This window comes from Leptidea sinapis, chromosome 9 (assembly GCF_905404315.1).
Source record: "Leptidea sinapis chromosome 9, ilLepSina1.1, whole genome shotgun sequence".
NCBI classification, from domain to species: domain Eukaryota; kingdom Metazoa; phylum Arthropoda; class Insecta; order Lepidoptera; family Pieridae; genus Leptidea; species Leptidea sinapis.
In genome coordinates, this window is record NC_066273.1 from 13,532,704 (window position 1) to 13,545,766 (window position 13,063).

Sequence of the window (13,063 nt, forward strand, 5' to 3'; positions counted from 1 at the left end):
GTTACCTGATCTTCTAGATTTCTACATTTCAAAAGGCGTCAGTCACCTGTACACAAGCGTAGAGTCTTGTCTCGATGGCTCGGCCGACCACACCCCAGTCATCCTAAACCTAAGCGCAGGGGTGATTAACGAGGGAAAACCGGAGAAACTATATAATCATAAAACAGACTGGGATGGCTTCCGCATGCAGTTAGAGGAGAAAACCAATTTACATACTCCGTTGAAGTCTCCAAATGATGAGGCCTGTTTGTAGATTACTAACCTGATTCAAACGGCTGCCTGGCTGAATACACCCAGCTTATCTGAATCATATAAATATCGTACTACGCCAATGGAAATTAGATTAAAGCTCGAGGAAATACGTCGCCTTAGGAGAAATTGGCATCAGTCTCATCTCGCAGCCGACAAGACGAGATTTAATCGCGCTTCGAGGGAGCTGAAGAAAATGCTGAAGGAGTTGTCTAACCTCAGATTAAAAACATTAGAACTGATGTCACCCACTGGACAGAACGATAACTCTCTGTGGAGCGTCTAGAAGCGTCAATAAGCCACAGAAACACTGCCCCCCTATAAAATCTCCTAACTGTGCATGGGCGAAAACAGATAGTGAAAAAGCTGAAGCCTTTGCTTCTTACCTAGCAGAAGTATTTCGACCTAACGATGCCATCGCTGAAAATGACGAAAGCGAACAGGACGAGATACTAAGCCAGGATCTTCAAATGACGCTTCCCCTTAGACTGACATCCCCCAGAGAAGTTGTACGTACGATTAAGTCCCTGCATTTTAAAAAGGCCCCAGGCTACGACCTGATCACGCCGAAGCTATTCAAAGAACTGCCAAAGAAAACAATCACATTCCTAGCCTGCCTGTTCAATGCAATTCTTAGAACGCAACACTTCCCTGCACCTTGGAAGGTGTCTCAGATTGTTATGGTTCACAAGCCCGGCAAACCCGCTCAAGATATAACATCTTACCGCCCCATCAGCCTAACCCTTGTGCTGTCGAAACTCTGGGAGAGAATATTTCTTATTCACTTGAAATCCCAAATAGATGAATGCAACATCATTCCATTGCATCAATTTGGATTTAGAAAAGCGCACTCCACGATAGAACAAGTACACCGAGTTCACGACGTAATACGACAGTGCTTTGAAAACAAACAATATTGTTCGGCAGCCTTCTTGGACGTACAGCAAGCCTTTGACCGCGTCTGACTTTGCAAAGTGAAACAAATGTTACCCCACTCCTTCTTCAACATTTTAGCCTCGTACCTAGCCGAAAGAATATTCCAGGTTAAGCATGGTGAAGCCAGGTCAATCAGGTTTTTACAACATTGACACTGGTGTACCGCAGGGTTCAGTGATTGGCCCTACTCTTTATAACATATATACTAGTGACCTGTCCACATCAGATAGTGTGACTGTCGCTACTTATGCGGATTACATCGCCTACCTTTCCTCCCAGGAATCAGCTGAATCAGCCAGTTACCAGCTGCAGCAGGTTCTTAATCGCACATTCCAGTGGTTAGCAAAATGGCGCATTAAAGCCAGCGCCCAAAAATCCCATCACATCACCTTCAGCATGAGAAGAGGAATCTGCCCTCCAGTACAACTAGGCAATGATGTCTTGCCACACTGTGATTGTATTAAGTACCTAGGGTTAAATCCCATATAATACATAAACGAAATGAAGTCAACCTTAAATTCAAGAATATGTACTGGCTAATGGGACGGAATTCAATTCAATTCAAAACAAATTACTTCTATATAATGCAGTCGTCAAGCCTTTTTTGGACCTATGGCATTCAACTATGGGGAACTGCCAGTGACAGCAACATAATATGTTTTCAAAGAGCACAAAACGGTATCTTGCGGATAGTAGTAAATGCACTCTGGTTTGCTCGCAATGACGAGATACATAAATATCTGGACATGCCCACTATAAAGGAGGAAATAAAGAAACATTCCGGACGCTACGCCGAACGCCTAGCCACTCACCCAAATCCGTTGGCTACTAAACAGCTCGAGCCCTCTCAAGCCATGAGAAGACTAAAACGAAAGCAAGTCTCATTAGAATAAGGGCTGGTTGAGGCGATGGCCTCCAAAACCCAAATCGTTTAACCAAACTCTACGGAACTGATTATAGTAGTTACCGACTGATGACAGTTAATAAAAAAAATCTTTTCCTATTACAAAACAGTGTTTAGCTTGTGTTTAACAAAAACGTCGTTAAACACAACATAAACTGAAGTGTAAAGGCACAAATAAAGGAACGGAAAGCAATTTTTGTCACCTGTCATCTATCTGTCATCATATAATCTAAACCTTCCACATACATATGATCTATCTGTTGGACATACCTAAGACAAGCTTCTACTCGTGATTAAATATAAGCAATATCTAAAGATTTTTTCCCGCTAAACAACAGAAAGACCGATTTGTAATAGATTTTTTTTAAAACAAGTGTTCAACACACGTTTATTTTTTTTGTAATAGCACAGTTATTGTTTTCATTTTAGGTATATAGGTCAGTTAAAGAGAATGACGTGATACTATCAAATTGTATATTCTTATATGATTCTTATTACAAAGTGACAAATAATTATTGCAGGTAGACATCGCCCTCTACTTCCTTCCACAACCAACTTTTATCCCACGTGTTTTAATACTTTAGTTAGTTTTGAGAAGTCGGTTAAATTTATTCATTATTTGCTTAAAGTCAACGACCACTTATAAATATAATAAAATTAAATATATACTTCAACAGATTCTACAAATTTTGAGAAAAAACTACTAGCACGTAGAACAACCCTATTTCCACCGTAACAATTAAAACAATTTGCATGATATCACGTGTGTTCTACTGACGCGTGGTCGCGCGGGTGGTTGGTGCACAGCAGACGCAGCAGCGGGCGCCAGAAGCCGGCGCCCTCCGCGCCCAGCCACTGCTTCATGCCGCGCTCGCAGCTCACCAGGCGCGCCCACTCCACGATGTCGCACACGGCCCGCAGCGACGGCAGCCCTGTAACATATACGCGCACTCACAGTACACCATGTACGACCACCTTATTTTTAATGTACACATTTTTTTTATGCCAATAAGGGACGAGATAAGTAGTATGTTCAGCTGATGGTAATTGATATGCCCTGCCCATTACAATACAGTGCCGCTCAGGATTGTTGGAAACCCAAAAAAGCTAGTCAACTTGAGACATATGATATTAAGTCTCATTTGCCCAGTAATTTCACTGGCTACGGCGCCCTTCAGACCGAAACACAGTAATGTTTACAAATTACTGCTTCACGGCAGAAATAGGCTGGCAGGTACTCATAATCTTGCCGGTGTGCAAACTGGACTGTCCACTGGGACTCACACAATGATATACGCACGGCGTGCAAACGTAAACTTATAATTTAGTATTAAAGCCGTGTATTCATTATCTGAGTACACTATGATGACCGCGTCCAATACGAGCAGACTCGAACGTTGTTCACTTATATGAATTCGCTCGGATTATTTCATAAAAACATTGGGTTAAGAAAAAGTGTTTTTTTTATAAGTTTGACTGCAGCAGGTATTTCTTTCTTCCAATATTTATTCTGTATATATACTGATACTTAAGCGATTTCATAGTTGATTTAAATAAAAATATAATTATATTACTCATCTACTTTTACTCGGGTTGAAATTGCTTATAGCACCCAATTGAAGTGTTAAAAGATTATTTTGCGTGTACACAACTTCTCTTCTGCTCTCATTCTCTTTTATGGTAAACCACTATATACTTAATACATCTACATTCGATACCACATTTAATACCTTGCCGCAACATATATCAATTGGTCGCTGGTCAGAGTGTAAAACAGCATCCGAGTTTACTTTTATGCTGTCTAGCTCGAAAGAGTTAACTATTTTCAGATAATAACCTAGTTATGTGGTGTAAAACTAAGTCGCATTCCGTACAGAAAAAAATTAAAATTAAAACTATACCATTAAAAGTTATATACAAAATTGTTCAAATATAGGTCAAGGTAGCACATGGATGTCAAATATAAAACAACCTATGAACATTATTTTCATTACTAATAAACATAACTATTATAATCTAAGATGACTAACAAAAAATATTTAGTGTTACCGTTCTTTAGCTCTTTATCTTCTACATCTGTCATATGAGAGTCTTCTTGTGCGGCCTTTGATTCTATTACTTGTAATTTCGCTTCACAGAATTCTGAAATAAGAAAATTGGCATGTAATTTTTTAAGTTTGCAATTTCAATCGTTGTATCGAAACATGAAGTTAAAATAAAATTCCAAATGATTTGATTTTTCTTTAGTGTTAATTCCACCAATATTTATCTTTAAACAATTCGAAACGTGTTTCGAGACTAACCAAAACCTCGTGCCAGATTTTGGCGAGACAACACGACCTGAGGATGCCTCGTGTAGAGGCGAAACACGTGTCGAATTTTTTAAAGACAAATATTGGCAGAATTATTATTAATAATTATTAATCAGTGACAGCGTGCATGAGCGCGGCGGGCAGCGGCGACGTCCGCAGCGTGTGCGCGTGCGGCGGCGACATGGCGGCGGCGGCCAGCGTGCGCAGCTGCGAGCCGCGCAGGCGCCGCGTAGGGTGTACATAGAGACTATTACAGACCAGTGACAGCGTGCATGAGCGCGGCGGGCAGCGGCGACGTCCGCAGCGTGTGCGCGTGCGGCGGCGACATGGCGGCGGCGGCCAGCGTGCGCAGCTGCGAGCCGCGCAGGCGCCGCGTAGGGTGTACATAGAGACTATTACAGACCAGTGACAGCGTGCATGAGCGCGGCGGGCAGCGGCGACGTCCGCAGCGTGTGCGCGTGCGGCGGCGACATGGCGGCGGCGGCCAGCGTGCGCAGCTGCGAGCCGCGCAGGCGCCGCGTAGGGTGTACATAGAGACTATTACAGACCAGTGACAGCGTGCATGAGCGCGGCGGGCAGCGGCGACGTCCGCAGCGTGTGCGCGTGCGGCGGCGACATGGCGGCGGCGGCCAGCGTGCGCAGCTGCGAGCCGCGCAGGCGCCGCGTAGGGTGTACATAGAGACTATTACAGACCAGTGACAGCGTGCATGAGCGCGGCGGGCAGCGGCGACGTCCGCAGCGTGTGCGCGTGCGGCGGCGACATGGCGGCGGCGGCCAGCGTGCGCAGCTGCGAGCCGCACAGGCGCCGCGTAGGGTGTACATAGAGACTATTACAGACCAGTGACAGCGTGCATGAGCGCGGCGGGCAGCGGCGACGTCCGCAGCGTGTGCGCGTGCGGCGGCGACATGGCGGCGGCGGCCAGCGTGCGCAGCTGCGAGCCGCGCAGGCGCCGCGTAGGGTGTACATAGAGACTATTACAGACCAGTGACAGCGTGCATGAGCGCGGCGGGCAGCGGCGACGTCCGCAGCGTGTGCGCGTGCGGCGGCGACATGGCGGCGGCGGCCAGCGTGCGCAGCTGCGAGCCGCGCAGGCGCCGCGTAGGGTGTACATAGAGACTATTACAGACCAGTGACAGCGTGCATGAGCGCGGCGGGCAGCGGCGACGTCCGCAGCGTGTGCGCGTGCGGCGGCGACATGGCGGCGGCGGCCAGCGTGCGCAGCTGCGAGCCGCGCAGGCGCCGCGTAGGGTGTACATAGAGACTATTACAGACCAGTGACAGCGTGCATGAGCGCGGCGGGCAGCGGCGACGTCCGCAGCGTGTGCGCGTGCGGCGGCGACATGGCGGCGGCGGCCAGCGTGCGCAGCTGCGAGCCGCGCAGGCGCCGCGTAGGGTGTACATAGAGACTATTACAGACCAGTGACAGCGTGCATGAGCGCGGCGGGCAGCGGCGACGTCCGCAGCGTGTGCGCGTGCGGCGGCGACATGGCGGCGGCGGCCAGCGTGCGCAGCTGCGAGCCGCGCAGGCGCCGCGTAGGGTGTACATAGAGACTATTACAGACCAGTGACAGCGTGCATGAGCGCGGCGGGCAGCGGCGACGTCCGCAGCGTGTGCGCGTGCGGCGGCGACATGGCGGCGGCGGCCAGCGTGCGCAGCTGCGAGCCGCGCAGGCGCCGCGTAGGGTGTACATAGAGACTATTACAGACCAGTGACAGCGTGCATGAGCGCGGCGGGCAGCGGCGACGTCCGCAGCGTGTGCGCGTGCGGCGGCGACATGGCGGCGGCGGCCAGCGTGCGCAGCTGCGAGCCGCGCAGGCGCCGCGTAGGGTGTACATAGAGACTATTACAGACCAGTGACAGCGTGCATGAGCGCGGCGGGCAGCGGCGACGTCCGCAGCGTGTGCGCGTGCGGCGGCGACATGGCGGCGGCGGCCAGCGTGCGCAGCTGCGAGCCGCGCAGGCGCCGCGTAGGGTGTACATAGAGACTATTACAGACCAGTGACAGCGTGCATGAGCGCGGCGGGCAGCGGCGACGTCCGCAGCGTGTGCGCGTGCGGCGGCGACATGGCGGCGGCGGCCAGCGTGCGCAGCTGCGAGCCGCGCAGGCGCCGCGTAGGGTGTACATAGAGACTATTACAGACCAGTGACAGCGTGCATGAGCGCGGCGGGCAGCGGCGACGTCCGCAGCGTGTGCGCGTGCGGCGGCGACATGGCGGCGGCGGCCAGCGTGCGCAGCTGCGAGCCGCGCAGGCGCCGCGTAGGGTGTACATAGAGACTATTACAGACCAGTGACAGCGTGCATGAGCGCGGCGGGCAGCGGCGACGTCCGCAGCGTGTGCGCGTGCGGCGGCGACATGGCGGCGGCGGCCAGCGTGCGCAGCTGCGAGCCGCGCAGGCGCCGCGTAGGGTGTACATAGAGACTATTACAGACCAGTGACAGCGTGCATGAGCGCGGCGGGCAGCGGCGACGTCCGCAGCGTGTGCGCGTGCGGCGGCGACATGGCGGCGGCGGCCAGCGTGCGCAGCTGCGAGCCGCGCAGGCGCCGCGTAGGGTGTACATAGAGACTATTACAGACCAGTGACAGCGTGCATGAGCGCGGCGGGCAGCGGCGACGTCCGCAGCGTGTGCGCGTGCGGCGGCGACATGGCGGCGGCGGCCAGCGTGCGCAGCTGCGAGCCGCGCAGGCGCCGCGTAGGGTGTACATAGAGACTATTACAGACCAGTGACAGCGTGCATGAGCGCGGCGGGCAGCGGCGACGTCCGCAGCGTGTGCGCGTGCGGCGGCGACATGGCGGCGGCGGCCAGCGTGCGCAGCTGCGAGCCGCGCAGGCGCCGCGTAGGGTGTACATAGAGACTATTACAGACCAGTGACAGCGTGCATGAGCGCGGCGGGCAGCGGCGACGTCCGCAGCGTGTGCGCGTGCGGCGGCGACATGGCGGCGGCGGCCAGCGTGCGCAGCTGCGAGCCGCGCAGGCGCCGCGTAGGGTGTACATAGAGACTATTACAGACCAGTGACAGCGTGCATGAGCGCGGCGGGCAGCGGCGACGTCCGCAGCGTGTGCGCGTGCGGCGGCGACATGGCGGCGGCGGCCAGCGTGCGCAGCTGCGAGCCGCGCAGGCGCCGCGTAGGGTGTACATAGAGACTATTACAGACCAGTGACAGCGTGCATGAGCGCGGCGGGCAGCGGCGACGTCCGCAGCGTGTGCGCGTGCGGCGGCGACATGGCGGCGGCGGCCAGCGTGCGCAGCTGCGAGCCGCGCAGGCGCCGCGTAGGGTGTACATAGAGACTATTACAGACCAGTGACAGCGTGCATGAGCGCGGCGGGCAGCGGCGACGTCCGCAGCGTGTGCGCGTGCGGCGGCGACATGGCGGCGGCGGCCAGCGTGCGCAGCTGCGAGCCGCGCAGGCGCCGCGTAGGGTGTACATAGAGACTATTACAGACCAGTGACAGCGTGCATGAGCGCGGCGGGCAGCGGCGACGTCCGCAGCGTGTGCGCGTGCGGCGGCGACATGGCGGCGGCGGCCAGCGTGCGCAGCTGCGAGCCGCGCAGGCGCCGCGTAGGGTGTACATAGAGACTATTACAGACCAGTGACAGCGTGCATGAGCGCGGCGGGCAGCGGCGACGTCCGCAGCGTGTGCGCGTGCGGCGGCGACATGGCGGCGGCGGCCAGCGTGCGCAGCTGCGAGCCGCGCAGGCGCCGCGTAGGGTGTACATAGAGACTATTACAGACCAGTGACAGCGTGCATGAGCGCGGCGGGCAGCGGCGACGTCCGCAGCGTGTGCGCGTGCGGCGGCGACATGGCGGCGGCGGCCAGCGTGCGCAGCTGCGAGCCGCGCAGGCGCCGCGCGAACGACAGGTCCACGGCCGCGCTGGATGGGCGCCGCGTCTTGCCGTCGTCCGTCTGGCACTCCATACTGTTCAAAAATATTGAAACGTATAAGTAGTATGGACAAATACAAAAGATATAAAATAAAAATTAATTTAAGATTTATAAATCTTGGTTATAAACAAGCAATATAAACGAATGAACGATTCAAAAAATGGTCCCAACTCAGCATGTTTGCTGGTTTGGAAACCAACGCTGGGCCATTTGGCCTGTTAATTAAGTGACACTTTATGCGAATACTTTTTTTAATGGAATCGGAGGACAAACGAGCATACGGCTCCCTGGTGTGAAGTGATCATCGCCGACCACATTCTCCTGCAACACTAGAGGAAACACAGGACCGTTGCCGGTCTTTAAGGAAGGTGTACGCGCTTTTTTTGAAAGTACCCATGTCATATCGTCCCGGAAACACCGCACAAGGAAAATCATTCCACAGCTTTATAGTACTTGGAGGAAATTTCCTTGAAAACCGCACTGTGGAATAACGCCACACATCCAGATGGTGCGGATGAAATCCGAATTTGTGGCGTGCCCTGCGAAGGTAGAATTCGGGCAAGGCGGCAGGAATCAGGTGAAACAGCTCTTTGGAACAGAACACTCCCCTTGATAAGGTGTAGAAGACACACAACGAAGCGACGTCTTTACGCAACGCCAAGTGATCCAGTCGTTCACAGAGCACTGGGATTCAGCAACAATTCGAGCTCAAACGGTTTTCGTTGAAAGCTCCCAGACGGCTTATTTTTTCCCGACTCCTCCAACAAATATCGTTAATGTATACAAAAACTTAACAAATTATAATATACTAAAACCATGCTCGAGAACGACACTATCCATTGGTGAAAACAGCACGAAAATCGGTGCATTCGTTTGTGTTTATCGCGAACAGACACAGACAGAAGCAGCGGGGGACTTTGTTTTATAATATACAGTGATATAAATACCTTTCATCAACATCAATAGGTATCTCCATTCGTTCGAGCAGCTGTTTGAACAACTCGGGACGTATGTAGCACACCGAGCACATAACTGGAAACAACAATGTATTATGTGTATATGTCACCTATTTAGATTAATATAGTAGTACTGTACTACAGCGATCCAATGATGAGCTTGTCGCAATGTGAGCGTTAAAGAGCCTAACCCTCACTGTTTTTTATTAATATATATTATATATTAATTAAGTGTTTATAAGCTGGCATGTTGAGAGCTACAAGATCCAAGATTAATAATTTGCTTACTTGCATCCAAAGATTTCTTCATGAGGCTGTGCTCCTCGACCTCCTGTATCCAGGTGTAGATGAGTTCAAAGAGGTCGTCCGTAATAAGCTGCTCTAAATTATCCAGCAGCTTTTCTTCCTTTGTGCTCCACAGTACCTGTACATACGTTTAATGATTTTATCTACACCCATGCTTTAAATCCTCTATTAAAGATTCTGAAACAGTTAACTTATTGCCAACATTAAAACACCCAATGTTCTAATAACCATTACATCATCCAAAAGAGTGTTGTAATGTTGTACAGAATTTCATAACAATACTCCTATGTTTCTTTTTATCCCTTCATGCGCAAAGAGTTTCAACAGACAGCCACATTCTTATTGCTCGATGCGTGGTATCTGTATGAATTTCAAAAAAAGAACATTTTCGTTTACCCGCGTTCCACACTAACAGAACGTCGCGCGCCGTAAAAAAAAAGTAGGTTATTCGTATCCCCGCCATTTTTCTTCGATATTGTTATTGTTTTGTTTAAAAAAAATGAGTGATTCATTTTAAACGCTGCAAAAGAACATTATATTCGAGTGAATTTTAATTATTTCACTATAGTAACTAAATGTAAATTACTACTAAAATAAATGTTTCATTAATACTTGTTTATTTGTATACAATCAGTAATGAATGATAGTAAGTTACTACTAGGAATGGTGTTTTAATGTTAGCAGTAAGCTAAATGTTCCAGAATCTTTTAGAGGATTCATATTCTGGGTGTAGATAAAGTCTTGTATGCAACTGTTGTATAAATAACTTATAACTAACGTAATGACGTCATAACATGTTGCGGGATTCGTGAGCAGGTTGCAATCGTCGGAAAATACCATCCTTTAATTGGTGTCTCGGCTCACGAACTGGTCCATTTTCGAGCATTGGATTTGCATGCATTAAGCCAAAAATTGCAAATAAATGACGATGTTTTGTGACTGATATAAGCTTATGTATATATTTTACTTAATTGTATTCTATTTTATTTAATTTAAATACTAAATATTGTGATATGGGATTTTTTGCCTGAAGTAAAGATCATCACAGTCTGAACAGGATAAATACTTCCGCAGCATACATTTTCATCCATTATCTCTAAATGATCAATCATTTTCTTCTCAATACCTAACTGCTCTCACATTGCACTATTTCTTTCCACTATATAACTATTCTGCTTTCATTCTTCTTCTGCCACACTCAGCATGCACCATAAGTAAGGAACAGTGTGTAGGAACCACCACGTCTTTATGTATAGTATATGCACGATTGCTGCTTTGTTTTTATCAGCGATGACAAGCTACTATCACGAAATTCGTCACTCAGATTGACACGTTGTAGTCGTTTTCACCTATTCTCTTTGAGCACTAAAAGCAGCGTGCAGTGGAGAACAGCTCTGCTGAAATGTCAAATTTTACCTATAGTCGTAGAATACGAGTGAGATAAAATAAACCGTATTCTAATCCAGCAGGAGCAGTTGTCAACGGTGTTACATAAATCGGTCCACTCACCGACGCCAGCGTGGTGAGCGCGGCGGCCGAGGGCGGCGTGCGCGTCACGATGGCTCGCTCGGCCGCCCGCTTCACCCACCCGACGTACGCGCCCACGCACGCGCCCGCGCTCCAGCGGCACACCGCGCACGCCACGTCCCACGCGCCGCACGAGCTGCCGTCGCCCGCCCGCGACTGGAACGCTGCATGGAACCAAAACCAACTCAAACAAAGGCTTTTTGATTGTCATTACACTAACTCACATATGGTAGACATTTGGGGGACAAAAAAACATTCAATAAAATGTTTTTAAAAATATTATATAACAGTCATCATGTAGACTATAATATTGTATTAGACACTGTATTGCCATTATACATACAGTATACATAAAAATCTTACGCTTTTTACTCTTTAACGTTCCGCAACGCCCCTATTATGGAACTTGTCAGAAAAATAACCTGACAACACTATTGCTTCAATGTATTTTATCAACAAGGCTTAGTTTCCGTACTCATACATATATCTACTGTGGTAAAGGTGTAATAAATTATTTATTTAGTAATTTGATACTTTTCAGTTTTTGAAGTAGGTTTTTTTAAACGTAGTTTTTTTTTTTTGATACTGTTATTTTGTACAAATATTATGGATTTTCCCTAGTTGTTGCATAAAAATACCTTACCGTCATAAACGCATATGACATTCAAATTAATTAATTTATATAGATTCTTGTTCTATTTGTTATATAGAAAATAGTTTTGTTCGTCGGACGAGTAAATTATACAGTAATAATTTTCACCACGATTATAGTGTAGATATAACTTCCTGTTCCAGTTTTTCAATATTTAAATTCTCATAGCATTTGTATGATATGTTAAAGTATTACACCTTAAAGTATTTTTATATGTTTGTATAATTATTTTTATTTATTTATTATTTATTTTCTTATATATAATCGAAGATTATTTTATTCTGTTTCCTTGTGAATGAGATCATATGACATTTTTGAAGGTTAAGGTAGAGACGATTTGTCGTGCAATAATCATTTAATTTATCAAAATCATATTGTAAATGCTGACAGTTTGTAATAATTTAAAAAAAAAATTGTGTCATCAGCGTAAAGCAAATGACAAGATTCATTAAAAACGTGATCAATATCGTTATAAATAAAGAGAAAATTAAAGGACCCAAATGGGATCCCTGAGGAACTCCGGAGGTAACATTAAGAAAATTTGAAATGTAACCGCTTGACTTCGATTACTAATGTACGATTTAATCCACCTTAGAAGGTTGCCGTGTATACCGAATGAAGATAATTTCGTTATGAGGAGGTTATGATTTATTTTGTCAAATGGTTTGGGAAATGCTGTATATACAGTGTCAACTTGACATCCAGCGTCTAGTGCGTTTAGAATAAAATCTGTAAAACAAACTAAATTGGTATCTACACTCCTACCTCGAAAGAAGCCGTGTTGTTGGCGAGAAATGTGATGTTTAACTGCTTCAGCTAATTGGTCAGTAACAATTTTTTCCAGTATATTGGCTAGTGAGGATAATTATGAAATAGTTTGTAACTAGTTTAGTATCACCATTTTTAAAGATAGGGGTAATTAATGCCTGTTTCCAAATATTTCGAAACACACCCTCAGTAATAGATTTTTGAAAAATAATAAATATGGGAATGGATAACGCTTTTGCACATTTCTTTAATAATAAAGGATGAATCCCATCATACCCTGCACCTTTATTACCATTTATGTTTTGGAAGTATTTGTAAACTAAATTTGGAGTAAGGTTAATAGTTGAGATGTTGATGAAGTTGTTTATTGATGGGAGTTCGTCTGTAATAGGTGTATGATCTTCAACAAATACTGAGTTGAAATATTCATTAAAGTAGTCGCAAATTTTTTCACCTATGTTTGATGAGTTTCCGTTGTAGGTCATATTTTCGGGGATGTGGTTACGATTCCTTTTCGAGTTAACATAATTCCAGAAAAACTTTCGATTTTTAGATATGTTGGAC

At 47.7% G+C, this 13,063-nt stretch overlaps 1 protein-coding gene across 1 annotated transcript in view; it reads right to left on the bottom strand.

Annotated features, from left to right (window-relative positions):
* The window catches only part of LOC126966107 (baculoviral IAP repeat-containing protein 6-like), a 70,513-nt gene that overhangs the window by 3,104 nt on the left and 54,346 nt on the right, over positions 1 to 13,063 (bottom strand). Inside the window, exons 38-43 of the mRNA XM_050809981.1 lie at positions 11,062 to 11,243; positions 9,535 to 9,670; positions 9,238 to 9,322; positions 8,140 to 8,324; positions 4,139 to 4,231; positions 2,868 to 3,021 (exon numbers count right to left, since the gene is read on the bottom strand). Of these exons, the coding sequence (XP_050665938.1) occupies positions 2,868 to 3,021; positions 4,139 to 4,231; positions 8,140 to 8,324; positions 9,238 to 9,322; positions 9,535 to 9,670; positions 11,062 to 11,243 (835 nt within the window). The remainder of the gene's footprint in view (positions 1 to 2,867; positions 3,022 to 4,138; positions 4,232 to 8,139; positions 8,325 to 9,237; positions 9,323 to 9,534; positions 9,671 to 11,061; positions 11,244 to 13,063) is intronic.